This window comes from Protomyctophum parallelum, assembly GCF_964188405.1.
Source record: "Protomyctophum parallelum genome assembly, chromosome: 11".
NCBI classification, from domain to species: Eukaryota; Metazoa; Chordata; class Actinopteri; order Myctophiformes; family Myctophidae; genus Protomyctophum; species Protomyctophum parallelum.
The window spans coordinates 21,366,615-21,387,762 of NC_139707.1; the positions used below are offsets into that span (position 1 = coordinate 21,366,615).

At 41.2% G+C, this 21,148-nt stretch overlaps 1 protein-coding gene across 2 annotated transcripts; it reads right to left on the reverse strand.

The window, feature by feature from the left end:
• Positions 1–1,523: 1,523 nt before the first annotated feature.
• acvr1c (activin A receptor type 1C) lies at positions 1,524–20,430 on the reverse strand. Of its 2 annotated transcripts, none has more exons than XM_083776972.1 (9): positions 20,217–20,430; positions 16,534–16,806; positions 9,259–9,498; positions 7,841–8,071; positions 7,580–7,747; positions 7,254–7,410; positions 4,486–4,610; positions 4,179–4,261; positions 1,524–3,726 (listed from the first exon to the last, which is right to left on the reverse strand). In XM_083776972.1, the coding sequence occupies exons 1-9, from the start codon at positions 20,278–20,280 to the stop codon at positions 3,601–3,603; spliced, it is 1,467 nt and encodes a 488-aa protein (XP_083633098.1). In that variant the 5' UTR covers positions 20,281–20,430; the 3' UTR covers positions 1,524–3,600. The 2 variants fall into 2 exon arrangements, with proteins under 2 accessions (XP_083633098.1, XP_083633097.1); XM_083776971.1 differs by having other exon boundaries at positions 4,179–4,309.
• Between the last annotated feature and the right edge of the window lie 718 nt (positions 20,431–21,148).

Genomic DNA, 21,148 nt, shown 5'->3' on the forward strand with positions numbered 1-21,148 from the left:
AGACAAAACCGAGCCACAGGGCACAAATGCCAAATCTCACCAAAGCCTATAATATCAAGTGACATCAAGTTATATCTGTAAAACATGCATGTACCATCTTTCCACATTGTTGTAGTATAGTGAAATTGAGCTTGTCTGTGAATAGCATGTCTCGTATGCCATCTGCTCCGCGTTGCATTCCAAAACATCCTAATCAAACAACAAACATTGTTGCCCATTGGGATAATTGAATATTATGCTATAGGCTAGCCATCATATTCACCATAGTCTCCTAAAACAGCTGACTGACTCTTCAATTAGCAGATTGCCTCAAACAGGTCCCCTATGCCCCACTAAACGTGGTTGACACCAGGCAGTCATGGTAACGTCTGGAACGCGAGTCATCCTCAAAGTATACAAGACATTGCAACAACTATGATCAGACTGTCAGTATGACATTTAAAGCCATCCCTGAAATCTTTGTTTGCTATTATTTGGTATATTTTACTGCATCCATTTCCCTCACTGTGATTGTTTGTATTGTTCTGTATTGCCAGTTGTTATGCTGCAGCTACAGAATGGCATCTCATTTAGCCTACCCTGCAGAACATGGGAACATTTTGAACCCATTAAAACATTAAAAATAATTGTGCAACTGTGCAAATCCAAAGGCTTTGATGAAACTCTCCCTTGTGTTACCATACTGAACAATACTGATTATTGTTACTGACACAGCAAATACTGACTGAGACTAAAATCCGTGAAGGCTGTGACTCATCTCTGACAGCAAAGGTTACACGCTTTACCTTATCTAACAGACACAACCACAGTAAGAGAAATGATACATAGAAAATTACAGCAGAAATTTGAGATGAGTCACAAACAAATAATCAAGGATAGCTACGTGATTTCTCTAAATGACTAAAACAAGATATTTCAAGTAGGGAAAATGCTGTATCTTGCAGTGGTTAGTGTGTACAGTTCTACATGATGCACCGATCATAATGTCATTCTTTGTTTCTTTTTGAGCGGTGCCTCTGCTCCATTACGCAGCTATGTGTGTCCTGTATGTACTATATGTACAGTATGTGTACGTACTATGTAGGTACGTGTCCGAGCACGGAAAGCTGCAACACCTAAAGTGGCCAGTAGAGTACAGCACAGAGTAAAGTGGCATAGAGTACACAACAGTACGAGTTCCTGGGGTTCTGGGGACCCCCCGGGGACCCCCATACGGTAACTCTATCATTTCTCGAAGATTTTGTTTTGTTTTTAGTTTTGCGGCTTTTATTGTATGCCTTTATCGATAGGACAGTAGACTGACAGGAAATGGGGGGAGAGAGAGAGAGATGAGGAGTGACACACAGGAAAGGTCGTCAGGATTGGGATTCAAAGCAACTCAGGCCTCATAATGACATTCATACCGTTTTTTGAGACATTTCACAATTCGTACATTTCAAATAGGAGAAACCTGTATGTTCATGAAAGATTGTTTATTGACGATCTGTACGTCATGTATTTTTTCTTTTCAATAAATAGTGCAGCAAGACAAAGCAATGACAGGTACTGTTACAAGAGACCTACATGTGAGAAAGAAAAGGTTTTACATCACTGTCGGAAAACAGGTGTAAAAAAAACAATACAAAAAAAGAAATGTCCCCAATCATAAATTGCACATGGTAATCATCTCTCTTTGGAATGACTGAGGAGTCTCTTCTAAGCTAAGTAACTCATCCACTTTCAGTGTTTACATTTCTCTGTCACCTGTCATCTGGTCCTTAGCAAAACACTCAATGATAGGCCTCATGGCACAACACAAATATGGCTCAGCATATGCAACCAGACAAAGAACAAAAACATTTATGTCTACATGATAGAGGCATGCATTTACAATCTTTATCATCTGCAATGGTGTATACGAATTGAACATTTATTTGACACAACCCATGATTTGGCATGAAGAAACTGTACCATCCAGAAAGGTGCTTTCTGACAGAAGCTACAGTATATGTTAGCTTATTTTCAACTGCAATTAGTGCTGATTAGTATGCAGTAATATTCTTTTATTATTGTAACAAAAAGAAAAGCAAGAAATCATGCACAATGTGGAAAAACAACGGATCAACATGATGTAACACTCCTAATGTAAATAATGTATGCTATACAGATAGTGTTTGAGTAATTAAGTGACAAAAAGTAAACAACTCAAGTAAAGTTAAACTAGACACAGATTAAAGATGCAATCTGTAACTTCCTTTAGTGAATAGATTTTAAACCAATATGTATGTTAGAATATGTTAAGACAATATAACTAGCACATCTTCAGTGGTTGGAGGTGGTCTCCCTGTTCTTCAACTGAGATATGTAGACCCTGGCTGTGGTCAGGTAAGTGGGAAAAGTGGTCATAACTCGTTTTTTTAAAGCCATGTTTGTCAAAGGCATTTAGTACTTATATGCATGTGCACGAATCACACAGTTTCGGTTCAAACTAAAGACTGTGCTACTCTGAGTGAAATCCCTCATCACAGGCATCCAGGAAATATACTAAATACAGATACTACTTTAGACCTGAGGCCGATTCTAAAAACGCCTTCTAAATCCTGTCCTAAGTTTTCTAAAAAACGTAAAATGTATTCAAACATTACAAACAATTTATGATATAGGCCTACTATACATAGAAACAACTAGGCCTATACCAAAAAGAGGTTCCTCCATTGAAACGTATAGTAAAGTCACTTATAGGGTTTCCCGGGCTACAGTAAATGTGGGTTAGGCTACAATAATTGTACACACATTACATTGATGCACTCAAAATAACTTTAAGTGATTTGTTGGTCATAATCCTATTGTGCAACTGGCAGTATTGATTTAAACATTTTAATCAATAACATGCTTCCAGTGTGAATAAATATAATCAAGTATACATTCATAAATTCCTACATAATCTTCTATTTCATTGGAACGCAATTCAGCGTTCCGTCAATAAGGTGCTTACATTGAAGGATTTTGTTCTACAATGTTCCTAGTAGGAAATTGTGCTCATTGCTGTGTATATCTACATTATGAAAAATAATTTGCAAAACTTACATACATAAAAAAGATGATTAATTTGGAGCTTTCACTGGAGCTGTATTTATTCCACACAGCCTCCCTCCCACAAACATAGCCTGAATGATAAATTCACTACATTTAGTAGTGTCTTATCTAATATCCTTCATGACAGTGAGTTAGCAGCATGTTGCGTACAGCACTATATACGAGACAATATGGCACACAAAAAGATACCTCAATGTGCAACTTCCAGCTCTGGGCACTTACATGTCTGAGGTAGAAAAATCATTTATATATACTTTGTACATATTATTCTTCAAATGGCGCTTACTGCCCAAAGCCATAGCTGTACAGTCAGCCATACTTACATGGGCAGTTCCAATTACGGTATCTTAGGAAAGGCTGTCCTAAATACATTCTCAAATCTTTTGGCACTATCGACAAGCCCATCATGGTCGCTGAGCATGTACAGTTTGGTTTTGTCCTGAGGGGGGCAACCTCAGACAGTCTGACAAGCTGGCTGGCTTCTCTAGGCAGTCATAGTGCCAGTCTGTGAGACAGCGAGTCAAGCTAATCTTTGATGTCCTTGATGACGATCACCTGAGAGATGGTTTTCTTCACCCGCAATGCAGTGAGACGAGCTGCAGCGTTGGCATACCAGCACTCTCTCATCAGCTTGCCCATCACACGCAAAGCCTGACAAAGTAAACATTAACACGGTATGTGTTATTTAACTAAACCCTACGGTCACTCAATTTTGAAAGGGACAAGTATAATAGCCTCTATATATGGTTGTCATGTCAAGGACCTCTAAATTCACAGGTAATGAGCCATGGATCCCCATTTGAGCATGGGACTACCTGGCATGATAGATTTACAGGAGTACGGATTTCTACAACTGTAGGTGGAGAGAGTGAAACCTATGATAAGATAAACTATTAATATTATATAACTTTAATATTTTCTGAAGAGGTGGAGATGGGGACAAACACTATAGCAAACTCTAACACTAACTCAAAACAATACACCTACTACAGCACCTTTAAATATGGCTTCAAGTGAGAATCATACAGCATGAATGAATGAATGAATGAATGAATGAATGAATGAATGAATGAATGAATGAATGAATGAATGGCTTCCCTCACCTCACAGCTCTGCCACTGGTTAGGAACGTTGGGTCTCAGTTTCTGGTCACAAACCACCTTTCTCATATCCTCAATGGATGGATCTGAAGGCACCAGGTCATAATAAGGCAGTTGGAAATCCTCATGGAGCCCTGCAAAAAGCAGGACATCCCTGCTAGTACAAGTCCTGTATTCTGTTCTCTTGCTTCATGACGCAAAACTGCAACTACCTGTATCTTAACTAACAACCTGCACGGGTCAATCTGACATGACACATACGATAATAACTGTATGCGTTGCATTGTGTGTGCGTGCGTGCGTTACATACCTCTAACAGAACATCTCCGGGCCAGTTCCCAGAATACCAGGCCCAAGGCGTATATGTCAGCCCTCTTGAATGTCTCAAAGCTTCTCATGTTGATTGTCTCGTCCAGTATTTCTGGGGCCATGTACCTGCAGAGGACAGAGTGATTCATGGGCAATGAGTATCCCCTTTATGAGTAAAACGAAACAGCACAGAGGCTCATCATGAAGTTCATCTTGAATCATGAACAGTTTAAGTGCTAAGACTAATATGCAACTGCTTTTAAGGCAGTTCTACAACTTACCTTCTGCCAGAAGGCAACAGAGTGAACAGTCCCTGGTATGGGTGGGTGGGGTCTTTCCTGATGTTATTGGCCCTAGACAGACAGCGGTTGTGAGCTGTGTCCTTGATGGAACGCAGTGATGTCCTGATGATTTTCTCCGCTGTCCTCATACTCTCTGCACTTTTTTCCAGTCTGCTTCATTACAGCCTCCAGACCAGACAGAGATGCAGTTTGTCAGGATGCTCTCTATAGTGCCCCTGTAGAAGTAGTGAGGATGGGAGCGGGGAGTTGGGCTCTTCTCATCCGGCGCAGAAAGAACGACGGTTTCTGGGCTCTCTTCACAAGAGAGGACGTGTTTGAGGACCATGACAGACTGTCTGTGATCTGTACCCCCAGGAACAGGGGGGGACACTACCTCCACTGCAGTGTCCTCTATGAGGAGTGGTGAGTGGCTGCGCTGGTTCTTTCTGAAGTCAACAATGACCTCTTTTGACTTGTTGACATTCAGGACCAGGTTGTGTGTGTTGGGGAGAGCCAATGCTCAGGGAGATGACGCTGGAGTTGTTAATTTATAGTCCAGCAGCCAGTTACACAGGGTAGTGCCCAGACCCAGGGGGAACAGTTTGTCGACCAGTTACGCACACTGGTGTTCTTACCCTCTAGATGGGCCAGGCTCCGATGTAGAACAGAGGCAATAGCATCCTCTGCTTAATGCTTAAGTCATTTGAGAAGATAAATTAGAAACATTACTACTACATTGCAGCACGGTGCTTAGGCCATGAGCACAATCTGTATCTGTATTTAAACTTTTGGTGTAGCCAGAGGTTTGTGAGATTAACCCAGACACACGGACAGACTAACAGACCCATTTCTAGACAGCTCACTGTCTAGAAAAAGTCTCCACTGTCATATTATAACAATAATATTACTATTCATATTCAAGTTCTAAAGCTGTTTAGCTGTTTAGCACAGTGAAACATATAATTAAGGTGCACAGGTGTCTTACCTTGGGATATTTCCCACCCCCTTCCCAAAACCATAATGTCTCTTTTTGGCCACCAAGCTGGCCTTGACAACTGGAGCAGTCTCATCACTATGTTAACAAACACAGCATATGTTGTGCTAAGAATAGCACACTGGGAATGATGGGGCACGTGAAAGCAGACACCTGTATTCTGCATTCTGAGTTCCATAAACAAAGGTGGCTAGGTCACTGTGGGCGCCTGTTGCTCACCAACACACTGTCTCTTGAAAATGTTCTAATCTGTAAGCACTGAGTGTTGATTTGACGTTGTTTGTAGTAGTATGCAAAGCATAATCTAGCACAGTGGTTCTCAAACTTTTTTGTCTCAGGTCACCCCTGTAAATATCTTTTTCATCCAAGGCACCCCTGAATTACATTTATGTCATATTACTGTATGTAAATATGTAAAATTTTGTTTCCATTACGAGTCTTTTACGACAGATTGACAATAACAAATTACTTAACATTTAACCACTTACTCCCGGGGGGGTAACATTGGTTGTGCTTTGTGATTTGAGCCGCTGCCTACGTAAATTGCATAGCTCTTTTGGGCAACAACTGAGTTGTTTTTGAGGGGCAGTGTAGATTTTGTCTTAACACAAACATTAATTATTTCTTTCCCAAGTACGTCGACGCTAGGTGGCGTCATATCCCAAGTCCGTATATATACGTACTCCAACATGGACTCCGTCTATATAATGGTTGATTCCTACGGAAGCCTTTAATGTTGGTCCGGGTTCCCATAGCAACGCCCCACCGTTCCAACTATGGGATTGCATATATATTCTCAGTGGAGAGCAGTGGAAGGGAAGACTTTCAAATAACTCATAATCATAACTCTTCTTCTAAAATCGCTGTCCATGGTGGATTTTCTGCCATCCACATTTCGGATTAGATTTGTGCTTTTTTACCGCGATGCTGACGTCATGTTAATTAGTCACCTCCAAAAATCAAATTTTGTTATTTCAACTGAATGTGTGAATGTGTGACTAGTCAGCACAACATTGTCATCATGAGTCATGACATGCCGGCCCATAATACACACATATTTGTGTTTCTTGGCATTGATCGAATACAACGGAGAATTCAACTCGCGGTTGTGGTGACTTTTTTTCTTCTCTTTATTCTTTTTTATTTTATATTTTTTATGGAGGGACAGGAAATGGGGAGAGAGATGGGGGTCACTCCCCCATCTCTCTCCCCATTTCCTGTCGGGATCGGGAGTCGAACCCGTGGCACACTGCCAGACTGGATTACCAGCCAAGGTGCCTGGACCGCTGAGCCACGGCCCAGGCCTTTTCTCTTTATTCTATCATTTCTACAGGGTCCGCAGAGAGGTGTGCCGTGGTCCGGTCGTGGACCGCGGTCCGCCTGTTGACGACCACTGCCGTATAATATATGCGTAAACAAAAATGAATAACCTATTATCAATACATTAGCCAACAAACTGAAATGTTTGCCTTGATTGATTGGAAAAACATTCACCTCTTAGTTCCAACTCTGTGGTTGGATGGTATATCTATGGTGTTGGTGTTGGAGTCGTGTTTCACAGCGAGCCCTAAGTCTGCAATGACTGCGGTGCCATTCTTCTTCACCAGCACGTTCTTGGACTTGATGTCCCTGTGGGCAATTGCAGGCTTTCCTGAAAGCACAACTATTTTAGTTTAGTTAATTATAGATCCAAACTATGTGTATAATGTATTAATTTACACATGCAGCTAGCACAAATCCTCCAACATTGGTGAACGATCTACGTACAATTCACTGAAGATATAATATGTCGAGCACACACAGGAATGACGAGTCCTTACCCTGAGTGCCAATGATCTCCATGTGCAGGTGGGCCAGACCACTGGCGATGGACACAGCAAAGACGATCATGCCCTCCACAGAGACAGTGTACCTGTTCAGGTAATCAAATAGAGATCCATGTTCATGGTACTCTGATACCAGCCATAGTTGAGTCCATGAGCCATTATCTGCAACAAACAGCAGAGGACGTGTTAACAGAGACATTGTAAATTACTGTTTACGTTACTCGTCCACTGGGTCTCAGCTCTAAACACACCTACCTTTGTTGTCAGCAGCAATGAAGCCCAAAATGTTCTCATGTCTGAGCATGATGGTCTGATAGATCTCAGCCTCTCGAAACCACGACCTCTCGTCTCTGGAAGAGAAGATCTTCACCGCCACGTCCTCTCCTCGCCACTTCCCTCGCCACACCTCACCAAATCGACCCTTACCGATACTCTCCTGCAAGACGATGGTCCGAGCTATGGTGCGCTGGACCAGCAGAGGCAACCCTGCAGCGGTTACACACCGCCATTCAGAAACACCGCCATTCAGAACCCTAACCCTAACCCTAAACCTAAACCTAAACCTAACCCTAACCCTAACCGGGTTTCTGAATGGCGGTGTTTCTGAATGGTGGTGTTTCGGAATGGGGGTCTGTCACCCCCTGCAGCAGGCACCATGCAGAGGGATGTCATTAGAGGCAACTGGACAAGCAGAGGCAACCCTGCAGCAGGCACCGGTGCAGCGGGGATGTCATTAGAGGCAGCTGTGCATAATTGATCAAATAAGCAACACATTGAACACAAGCTCAGATGATTCCAGGAGGAGAAGGGAGAGAGGGAGTGAGAGACACAAAATAGGAGAGAGAGAAGGTACTGGAAAGCTTTTTCTTGTATTTTTTTCCTGTGTTGACCTGTTGATCCATTCCGGCCGCCACACAATAATTGTGTCTGGAATCTCGACCCGTCAGGCTGCCCTGCGGTTCAACGGTCGGCCTGTGCATCACTAATCGAGAGATATACCGGTATATGAATATATTATTATTCATAATATTATTATGACTTGTGGTTCTAGCTCTTATGGTTCTTGAAGGTGCTGTGTGTCAGGCTTCTTAAGTTATAAACAAACTGTATCTCTGTGCCAGTGTCCTTGGCATTGTGTAACAATTTAGGCTGCCTGTGAACTCAGGAAGGCAGTCCTTAGGGAGAGGCACATTGGATTCCACTGAGCACAGGACAGGTAGGCCTAGTCTCTCCCCTCCATTTCTCCCTCCCTCCCTCTCCCTCTCTGGGTCTGACCACACTTTAAATTCCATGCACGGACAGAAGAAGCTGTGTTTTGCGTCATTTCCGTTTTTTTTAGACAGCTGGTGGATGGAAATTAAGCTCCACCCACGTGGCAGATTTCCGCGTCGGCCAGATTCCCGGAAAAGCTTGCCCCAGCGGCATTCTGCTGCGTGGGTGGAGCTTCATTTCCGTCCACCAGCTGTCTAAAAACCCGGAGATGACGCAAAACATAGCTTCCTTTGGCTGCGCATGGAAGTTCAAGTGTGCCCAGGCTGACTCATCCATCCTCCCTCCCACTTTAATCTCTGCTGATCAAGCTTTACCTCCCCTATACACACATTACATTTGTAAAATAGAGCCCTATGAGTACCGGTATGTGAATATGCATGGTGATGCAATGTTTTTCTTACCAGAGCCAGAGCCCGAGGTACTCATGTCATAGATCAGGTCTTTGAGGCATTTGTCAGTTGACACCAGCATTTGGTCATCCAGGGCTTCCTCTGCATCCTGTATGTGGGCTCTGTTGTAGGCACAGCCCTGGCCAAGTATAGCAAAAACTCCAACCACAATGCTCACACATAGCAGGCAAGAGGGCACCAGGATTACCAAAGCTAGCTCCAGTCTGCCCCAGCCTGGTTCTTCCAGCCTCTCTGAAAAGGCCAACATAGAAAAGCTATTAGGATAGTGCATCTAGTAAAAACATACAGGTATACACAACATTCATTAAAGTCATTAAATTATGCAGTCATAGTTGCACACCATGACACCAAGATGCTTATTTTTTTAAACAGGGCAGTTACTGCATACACTGTTAGTACTGCAGTACCCTCTAGTGGATATTGTCATTTATGTCAGTGTCACTGGATTTTGATGGGAGATGGGCCCTCCTATATCCAGCTTTAAGGTGAGACATGGTAGGTGAATAGGGAAAGAAAGTTAAATAATAATAATAATAATAATATCACAATGAAACTTCTCCAGTTGATTACTTATATTAAAACTAAGATTTTTTGTATTACAAGTTTTCTGAAATTATATGTTTAAATATGCAAATTAGGCATTATATGCGCTAGTTTGCATACATTTCGGGACGATAAATCTGAAGATCGGATAAAGCCAGGTTCAAAATTATCGTTTCATTTTGTTGACACATTAGAGACAAAGAAAATTACAGATGGGATTTTAGATATCTCTAATTATCACTCCACAAATCAGAAAATAGTGTTGGGAGAAACAAGCAGGAGAAACAAGCGGCCAACCTGGTTTGGGTTTCCTACCTGTAGAGAATGGCATAAGCCTTGTATGATAATGTCGCACACCAAAAATAGCAGATATACAAGTTCACACTCACAGCAGGTCGCATAGTGACACGGCAGTGCTGATCCTGCCAGATCCTGTGACATAATACCGTTGGTAGAGGTTACGGGCCGCCAGGCTGTCACTGATCTTCCCCTCTGATTTAGCATAAAAAACCCAATTTTCGGCATGTGTTTAGGTATAAAATGTATATATGATATATCAACATCCCTCTGTAAATTTCTGCGGAATATAGTTATGAATAAGACTGGAACGTTTGGTGTATGTGAGTTCAATTGAAGTGGAGATTCTTTGTCTCAGGTATGAGGAAAGCTCATTTTGAGAAAACGGCCTTTAAAGATTTGTATTGTAAAATTCCAAAACGTTTTATAATATTTGAAGCCACTATTTTGAGACAAAATATCTCATCCAAACCTTGGCAACAACATATAATGGCATATATCATTGGAAAAGTCTGGACCTCGAGCTGACTGTGGATGGTCTGATCCAAATATGGTCACTTCCTTTGTACCAACAACCAATCATGAAAAACGAGCTGTCATTGGCTAAATAAACTATCAAAATAAACATCTAAATCTGTATTTTTAATGTTTATTTGCTTTAGTTTGAAAGAAAACATGTTTAGGAAGCAAAATAGCAAAAAAAAAAAATCATGATTTCACCTGCCATGTCTCGCCTTAAGTGTGTGCAAACACAAACTTTGTCCTAAAACAAACATGAAATGCCATTGACAATGAATGGTCAATTTTGAGTGTGTAACTGTAAAAACAAACATGGGTAACACAAACGTTGAAGACAGAGGTGAGGACGCAAATTCTGATTGGCCGGAATGAGATGATGTGCAGTATGATGATGTACGATGATAAGAGCGCCCCTCACTTCACACGGGTGTGATTTTGTTTTTACGCAAAAAAATTACATTTGCATCTGACCATAAATGGCACATGGTGCATTTAAAACAGGGTGTATCATTGGTGACTGTTTCATTAATCACCTCATGTTTGCAGATGACTTGGTGGTTCTATGTCCATGTAGTGCTGGTCAACGCTAAGAAGAGCATAACTCTGATTGTGAGAAGTAAGGAAGACAGTAAGCTGGTAGTTTCTGATTTCTACCTGTCTAGAATGTCATTAAAGAAATGCAAAGAAACCAAATATCTAGGTCATTGTCATGCACTAGGGGATGCATGGCAAAAACAGGGAGTCCACACAAGAGTTTAAACGTATAACATTTTATAACAAATGACCTATCTGATGACAGAGATATTTTTAGACAGCGACGTAAACTTTATGCTCAAGCCAACAGACTCATACTTAATTTCTGCTCTGTTCCAGTGAAAATCTCACTTTTTAAAGCCTATTGTACTCCGCTGTACACTGCCCACTTGTGGCGACACTACAAAAAGGGCAGCCTGCAAAAAATGACAGTGGCCTATATAAGTCCACCTTGTTTGTTTATGCTTTGTTTACTTTTGTGTTTTTATGTTTTATGTGTTCCGCCCTATGGACCCCCCTGTGAGTGTCTTGAATAAAGTTTGAATTGATTGAATAGCACCTTCATCCAAAGGATTGCATTCACATTCACGCACCGACAACAGAGGAAACCATGCAAGGCACGGATCTGCTCACTAGCATGGTGCCTGAGCACTTTGGGTTTGGTGTGTTGCTCAAACACAATTCAACTGAAATTTAAATATACAGTGCCACATCAACAAGTTGCCTCAAGACACTTGCAACAGAGCAAAGAACCAACATTGTCTCACCCTGACACTAACTCATGGCTATCGAACCAGGAACATTCCGATTCCCAAACGGCAGCTCTACCTCCTGACCCCAACCAATATCATAGAGTCGCAATCAAAATCGATAGCTGGCAGAAGCAGATTCCGTTTTTTTACTGCCAAGAACAAAACATTTGAAATATTTGCAGTAAGAATAATAAAAAAGCTAGCAAACACAAATTCCACAACCTAGTCCCCCAAAAGTGAAAAGAATACATGACAAAAGTACAGCACTAATATCTTGAAAACCACAGTGAATGTCAGAATGGTGACAGCCAAAGCGACAGGGGGGGGGGGGCCTGTCGCTTTGGCTGTCACCATTCTGACATTACATTACAATACAACTGTGAAGCTCAGTAATAACATATCTGCCTCTGTGCTTGATTCTCTCTGTGGGAGGAAATAATAATAATAATAATAATAATAAAACTTTATTTGTATAGCACCTTTCATGACATGAAATGCAGCTCAAAGTGCTTTACAGAACAATGGAGAATAAAAAAGAAAAGCAAGGCAACGACATTAAAAAACAAGCAGTAATGCAATACAGTGAGGACATGAATAACAAAAAATATAAGATCAATTAAAAGCAATGTTGTAGAAGTGGGTCTTGAGCTGTGCTTTAAAAATGTCTACAGAGGCTGCCTGACGAAGGTACAGTGGGAGCTTGTTCCATGCTGACGGCCCGTAGAAGCAAAAAGCTGCTTCCCCGTATTTTTTAGTTGCCATTTTTTTAGGCAAAGCGAGCAGGCCAGCAGTGAAAGACCTTAGGGGGCGGTTTGGGACATATTTAGGCAGGCAGTCATGTAGGTAGGAAGGTGCGAGACCATTGAGAGCTTTATAGACAAGTAAAATCATTTTAAAATCAATCCTAAAAACAACCGGAAGCCAGTGCAGTGAAGCCAAAACTGGAGTAATATGTTCTCTCATCTTAGTTCTAGTTAAAACTCTGGCTGCTGCATTTTGGACAAGTTGTAATCTGTCAGTTGTTTTCTTAGGCAGTCCTGAAAAAAGTGCATTGCAGTAATCAAGCCGAGAAAAAACAAAGACGTGGATTAGCGTTTTTGCATCGTCCAAAGATAAATAGGCTCTGATTCGTGCAATATTTCTAAGGTGAAAAAAGGCAATCTTGGTAACATGATTAATGTGTGAATTAAAATTCAATTCAGAATCAATAATGACCCCCAGGTTCTTTACTGTACTGTTACTTTCTACAGTCAGGTTGCCAAGTCTTCTTATTATTGATTCTTTCTGCTCACTAGAAGAACCGATTATGAGAACTTCTGTCTTATCCTCATTTAGCTTGAGAAAGTTCTCACTCATCCAACATTTGATGCTAGACAGACAGGTCAACAGCGGGTCTAAAGCACAGGGATCATCTGGAGCCACAGAAAGATATATTTGGGTATCATCAGTATAGAAATGAAAATTGACTCCGTGATTGGTAATGAGTTCACCCAATGGCAGTATGTACAAGGAGAATAGCAGAGGACCAAGAATCGAGCCCTGTGGAATACCAGAACTGATGTCGACATAGAAGAGCATACCTATTTACACGCACCTCGACAGTGGGTGCAGGGCCAATAAGGCAATTATGGAAGGAGATAGGGCCCGCACACCATTCTTTTGGTAAAGAATTACTTTATTGAATCGACAACGTTTCGATCTTGACAGATCTTCGTCAGGTCGGTATCGGACATAGAAGACACAGACACCACTAGAAGGGACCGTTGGAGGGGGACTGCACAGGTCATTATGTTGAACACAGTAAAATTCTCAATGTTAATTTAACTCCCAGAGTGTAAAACACAAATGTAACTAAAGGCAACACTATGGCATTTTACTGTGAATTTACTGGCAACATAAAAAAATTATGACCAAATGAATGTTTGTTAGCCCAATACAGTTCAAGTGTCCCAATATTTCCCCCCAATCCATTAAACTTCTTTGTCAAAAGGGACTTGCGACATCTACAGATGCAGACGCACGCACACACAAGCTTATTTTTTGTACTGTGTTGAGTGATGTGAACAGTCAAGTATTTCTTAGGACATCGTTTAGCCTTTTACCTAAAAGACAAACTCCATCTCATATCCAACTGGAGCAAAGCGCATGGTGTAAAGCAAGACTGAAGCCTGCACCATTCCCCTGAGTCAATAAAACTCCTGCAACTTCTTAACATCAGCATCATAAGTATGTGAGAGAGGTTTTTTCTTTTGAAATATCCCCTCACATACAAATTACATCCTGGAAATCATTCTACATTCATTCAAACTCCTACCTCTGACGTTCGAGTCGAATGTAATTAAATCCTGAAAGAAAATATTTCTGAAGAAGAGGAAAAAGCAAGGTCTGCATAGGCGACGTCGACGGACGTCTGTGACGGACGTCTAGAATTTAGGCCTATATAAAGTTGTCATTGTGCATGTGTAGATGGTGTGCAGTACATTTTATTGTATTAAAGAAGAAGACGAAAAATAAAGGTTATGTATGGACAATCAAAATCTGATGGAAATTCACTTCACCCCATGAAGTTGATTTTGATTCTTTACTTAACATGGATAATGTATTTATTTAGAAAGCAAGACAAGATGGAATACTGTTTCTGTGTTCCACACTTTATTCCTGCCATTAGAGAAGTGCCTGCAATGTCCAGAAAGACCTGAAACTCTCATTAGACCCTACCAGTTGTGACGGCCAGTCACAATTGACTCTTAATTGACTAATTGACAAGCCATCACCACTCAATGATGATTGACACCTGGTAATCTCCCTGCTCACTACTGAAATTGCCACAGGTGTGTGTGAATCAGGGTGGAAGAAGTTTGTTTGTATGCTGGCAGCAGCTCTGCATGATAGTTGTCCAGCACTCTACTCAACATTCTTTACCCAGTGTTTTACCCAAGTGGCAAGGCCCCTACCGGATCCTTAAACAAATGGGATCCCTGAATTATCAGGTGGTGAAAGAGGACACTGGGGAGGACATATGCGTTGTTCATGTCTCCCACCTAAAAGCCTGTTACCCAACAGCTAAGGAACTGGAGGATATGCAAAGACGCAAAGTGCTGGAGATCTTTGTGGAGGAAAGTGATGAACAGTAAAGTCTTCCTCACACTCATTCACTTCTAGGTAGCTCTTCCCAGATGACAAGTGACAATTCAACGACTTTTTAATACCATTTGAATACCCCAAATAAATAAGAATAAGAAAGAAAAGACAAGTACTGAACACTGAACAGTAATGAACATTGGCCAAATGATCAAATAATATAAGAAAGAGGCAACAATTGTGAAAATAGAAATAGAATCTGTTCTAAATAATGTAGATAATGCCAATGAAAGCTGCAGGTGTTTATTTTGGGCAGGCTCTTTGTAATGACAAAGCCAGCTCCTGCTGTGTTTTTGGATGACAATCGCATTGGAAACGCTGGCAATTTGGCAAGACTTGAAAACCTGTGCTTCTGTCCATGGAATCAATGTGGTTACCAGGGAAACAATCATTATGTGCTGAGAAACAGGCACTGAAGAAGAAAAGCTGGAGGATGCATTATCCTCCAGAGAAGAGAAGTATCATCCACTAAAGCAAAAGACCAAGGTCACAGCAAAATACAGGAAAACATGAAAGAAAACAAAACACACCATTATGAGGGACAGCAGATGTTTCTTCTCTGGTGATTGTTTGTCAAGGCTGTTGATACTATCTGATACTATTCAAAAATGTATGTGAAAATGAATGTGATATGAACAACTTGGAGAAAATGCTGTCCTCATTCCAATGAACTCTGACTGAATATGGAAAACAACAATTGTAACATGAGACACACACACACACACACACACACACACACACACACACACACACACACACACACACATAGGCTACAGCATACATCGTACATATCCATACATCTAACCACAAACATTTTTGAAAGAGAAGAGTGGTAAAAAAACACATGACGTCATCCAAGATCAACACAAACCATGCAGCTACACGCTGTCGGAGGCATTCATAAATCAGAGGGGAAGATCAGTGACAGCCTGGCGGCCCGTAACCTCTACCAACGGTATTATGTCACAGGATCTGGCAGGATCAGCACTGCCGTGTCACTATGCGACCTGCTGTGAGTGTGAACTTGTATATCTGCTATTTTTGGTGTGCGACACTATCATACAAGGCTTATGCCATTCTCTACAGGTGGGAAACCCAAACCAGGTTGGCCGCTTGTTTCTCCTGCTTGTTTCTCCCAACTTTAACAGACTGTTAAAAATCAGACCTGTCTGAAGTGAGTGTTGCAACAGCGCCCCCTGTTGGTACCCTAAACATACATAGGGACACAGGGACGGACAAAGCTGGGCACCCTATGGTTGCACCACTCAAAAATAAGCAAAGCTCTGTCGTTCCTTCACTTAGTACTTTCCCTTTTACTTTCTCACTCAGTCCCTTTCAAACGACCACAGACCAATAAGACCCAGTGAAATCCTGAACCAGACTCACATCTTTGTGTTTAAAAGCCAAAAGAACAAGGCAAATAATTAGAATTGACTAGGTTATGAGGAAATTCAAACACAGCAACTGGTGGCTTTCTTACTTTTGTTGTCGCTGTTGTCAAAGCTACCCAGGTGAATGTGTAGAGTCTCGTTGTTACAGAAGTCTGTTTTGCAGCAGTTCCTTTTAACAACGTTAGGCATACGGGAGCTGAAGCAATAGACATTCTCAGCCTTCATTTCTGCAGGTGACATGCAGGACCTGTCCGTCTTTTCCATCCCGTCAACCAGCATCACCGAGCTCCAGCATGCCCCGTCGGCCCCTGTATCACATGTGTGGTTGGTAGTGGTACACAGCTGGCAAACACACCGCAGCGCTGAAACAAAACACACAATATTACCAAAGTTATTATACCAGTAAGACGCCCTAAAGGGCGAGGTCACGCTGAAACAACAGAGCTTCTTAATACGGCACAGTTGAGAAGCAGGAGTTAAACTATAAATCTGGTGTCAGTAAGGTCAGATGTAGAGTTGCTCGTCGGCTCATATATGCAGAGTATGTCAAACAAACTATGTATGGCTACCCGGGGTTTGATGAGGTCTGTGTTGTGCATGATCTTCATATATGGAGATCCAGGTGATGATAGTCAGCTCCACATATGGAGATCCATGTTTGTAACAACTTGGTTCATTTGCAAGTCTGAATCACGTCGCAGCAACCACACTGGTTATCATAAGACTGTCACAATATGGTCATATATTGACATTCCCATATAAGGGTTTAACAAGGATTGTATTAGGGCATTGGCTGGGAATGCCCATATATGGACCTTAATTTTCCTCTTTTTCTTCACCAGTGGTGTCCTGTTATGTAAAGCAAATGCCTGGAATGGTAGGAACAAGAGTAATGCCTCTCAGATAATCTTGTGCTCTTCTTGGAACCACTGTCCTTCTTTATTTGATGAGCAATAGGAATGCAATTGGCCCTCACAGACATGACCTGAAAATAATCTGGGTTTTAATTGTGTCTTTGACCATATAACATGCCAGGTGTGCACCACTTCAGTACTTTAAACTGAAAAGGGTCAACGGTTGTGTCAGTATGTTCCAATGGACAAGACTAATGATACAAAGGATTGGTGGACATTTTGGAACTATCCTATGCTGTACATGCTAAGCAGTAGGCTAGTTAGAACCATTCCAATTTCTCTTTCTATAGACACTACATCTTCTAGACCAGGGATGTCAAACTCAAATACACGGTGGGCCAAAATAAAGAAATTGGTAGAAGTCAAGGGCCGGACTGTGTTTCAACACACGGGCACCGCGGTCAGGAGGACGTCCCAGGCAAATAGCAAAAAAGTAAATGCATTTAAAACTGAAAATGCATTATTATTGAGCTCAGTTTCCTGTTCCATGATCCTCACAAAGCAGGACTTGTAGTATTATAGTGGTCCGTGCAATATACCAGAGGGCCAGTTCTAATACTAATTCAATATCATCCCGCGGGCCAAAGATAATTCATTCACGGGCCTGATTTGGCCCCCGGGCCTTGAGTTTGACATATATGTTCTAGACAAAGAAATGGCTAGCTGCCCAAATAAAATCTTAAGTTTTGGGTCTCTCACTTTCTCCTTGATGTCTGTTGATTTTGTGTAATGTACAAACTATACAACATAATATAAAGCCCTCAAGGGAATAGATTACCAGATTTTATACATTTAAACAAGTGATGGGTCGCACTCAGTGCCACATGTGAGTTAGTTGATACGTTGATTTTATGTCCTTCAAGATAAAGGGACTGTCTTGTAAAGACATGGAGAAATAAAATAAAATATAAACTCACTCTTGTCACTCTGAGTGTAGCCTCGGAAGCCCAGACGTTTAAGACGTTTAAACATCACTTGTTTAAATGTCATTGTTCTAACTCTAGACTGCACCACACCAGAGGAGCCAGAGCACCCGGTGGTATCAAGGAGTTTACCAAACTTCTACATGGCAGTTGTGGCTGTTAAAGCTAACTTCAATTACTTCAACACCACCAATTTGAAGCTACTGTATGTTGTTTAAAACTGTGTTCTCTAAATAAAGTAGCCTACAGAAGAGCAGGCTACTTAGGTGGACCCTCTTGTAAACAAGTCTAGTGCTTTATTGGTCGTCCACTCACAGTTAACAGTTTTTTGTATTGAGTTGTGCTGAAATGTACTGTACTTCTGCAAACTGTAAATAAATACTATTCTCAAATTAATATGCAAAGACACACTATTATACTACCCTATACTCACTTCATGGGTATTGGCAAGTCTTGCCACTTGACAATGACTGACTGACTGTGTGTTTACCATCACATCTAAGCACAAAAACAAGCAAACAAGCAAACTCAACATTTGAGTTATTTGTCATCTCATCAGTAAACTCAAGTAAAGATAATAAGTGTCAATGCAAAGTAGAAGAGGTGTGTACTGTGTAGCCTATCAGTTAAGGGAAATCAATTTATAATAAGGATCTACAGATTAATTTAATAGTTTTTTTAAAAGCTACCTGCCTCTCATTCTGTATATAACAGCTGTGCTACACTGTGCAATGCAGTTACAGATCAATATACAACTGAAAAAGAAAGCTTACTCCATGTTCAATGTAGACCTGACCATCTATATTCGATGACAATGATCACACCTATCTCCTTGTCCCAAAGGAAACATACCGGTAATACAATATTATTGTAACATCTCCTTTGTACAATCTCTGAGCTACAAATTGATAAATTAACACTGAGGATTTTACTATACAGGCATAATTTGGCAACTCAGTCAGGGTTCAGGATTAGCATAAAACATTAACACTGAACCTGATGTTTTAAAGGTGACTGCATGCCCTTCATGTTCATGGCCAGTAATGTAGTGGCATAATTGATAATGAATTATGTCAAGTGCAAGATTCTAAACATTAGATCAGTTTTGGCGTATTGTAGCCTGTCCTACTATCCTGTTATATTGCTTTGCCAATGCATGTGTTTTCTCCTGCAAATAAAGCTCTTTTGAAATGAATTGCATACCATTCCCAGTAGCTCAGCTATATAGTTAGAAATAAAATCTAACTCCACTCTGTGAGTAGCCTATAGATCTTTCGTCAAGGTATTTTCTATTGAAGTTTGCTGTGCTGTCAGTCAGTAACCTTGAAACAGTAGGCTATGTGAGCTGTATCTTGGCGCTTCAAACGGAAAGAAATATTAATAGTGTATTTTATTTGTATTGCACTTTTCATTGCACTGTTCAAATTAAATTGTAATTATTTTAATTAGCTAAATTCTAAGTAGCCTACCCAAAAAATTAACAGTATGGATAGCCTATAGGCCTATGTCAAACAAGTAGCCTATAGACTACATTCAACCCTAACAACTATAGGCTGCCGCTATAGGCTATATTCAGCTGAACAGCGTTTTGGTTAATTATCGAATTTACATCTACGGAAATCGAACGCAGTTCTTTCACTCGTTAACTCGGGAGTCGGGGGTTGTCTATGTAGATAAAATTACAATTTACGAAAACGTATTAACAGTGATCAGAGTAGGCTACAGCCAACAGGCTGTGACATGTTAAAGTGGAAGAACAAGCTGAAGTAGCCTAATGGGAAATTTACAAATCAACACACAAAAAAGTTGACCAGACTCAGCACATATGAGATTGGGGGGCATTCATATAAATATAGTACGCCTGCTTCCAATTCAACGAGAAGTAAGTTCAATCACCATCGTCTAGTCTAGAGTCCAAGACAAATAGTTTGCTACCTGCTGTCAGATGTGCGATGGACAGGAATATCAACGCCGCCTCCATGGTCCTGGTACGAGTCATGTCTGGACTGGAGCCGCGGACGCATCTGGTCGCTTCCCCTGGACGCACTGTCTACGCTAGTGTTCTAGGGATAAACATATTTGTCGTGGTACGTCCGACAAACATATGATGGACCGTCCACATTGCTTCCATTTCTAAATAAGTGAGAGAGAAAACTGAATACGCAATGAGATTTGCTCCGCCTCTGTCGACTGGAGTTTAAGAGGATTAACGCTCAGAAGTTAGAACACAACTGAATAAAGACATGTGAACGAGAGTGCTGGAGAAAGTGTGAGTGACTGAGAGTGAGCGTCCCTTCGTGTAGTTACGCATCTTTCCTGTCTTGGCTACAAGTAGGCCTACAACAACACTTCTTCTAATCTTCTATAATAATTCATGCCGTTAATGCTCCCGTCTGACTACCGTATATATGCCTATGACTAGCTTGCTCTTGTTGCAAAGTAATTTATAGGCTAGGCTATATAGCCTATAGATTGCGTTTTGTAGATTTGGGGTATAGCCGCTATACCCCAAATCTACAAAACGCAATTTGTTCATTTTAACAACCCATTTACAAGGAATCTGATTGCTGAATCTGAGAACCATTATTGTGGAGTTTTCGCTTTCATCATGTGGGGGAGGGCGTAGCAGGGGACTGTAGCAATTTAGCACTCTCTTTGGATAGGAAAACAAAAAAGAATTGCAGATTTGTTATGGAAGATATGTTTCCCACTTCCCCCCCCTTGCTCCAAGAGCTGTATGTCAATCGAACCATATAAATACGGTAGGCTATTTGAGCCTAAAGTCCAAACATTTTCATATTCATTTTATCAGTATTGTTCTGACAGCTGTTGTAATTATTATGGGTGCGTTCGGATATAGCGCACTG

Coding starts and splice junctions, on each gene's coding strand:
- acvr1c (XM_083776971.1), bottom strand. CDS start 20,280: ATGACTCGTACCAGGACCATGGAGGCGGCGTTGATATTCCTGTCCATC. Junction 4,611..7,253: donor CACAGAGTTGGAACTAAGAG/GTGAATGTTTTT, acceptor TGTCCTCTGCAG/GTACATGGCCCCAGAAATAC. Junction 4,310..4,485: donor CCGGAGATGTTCTGTTAGAG/GTATGTAACGCA, acceptor TGCTTTTTGCAG/GGCTCCATGAGGATTTCCAA.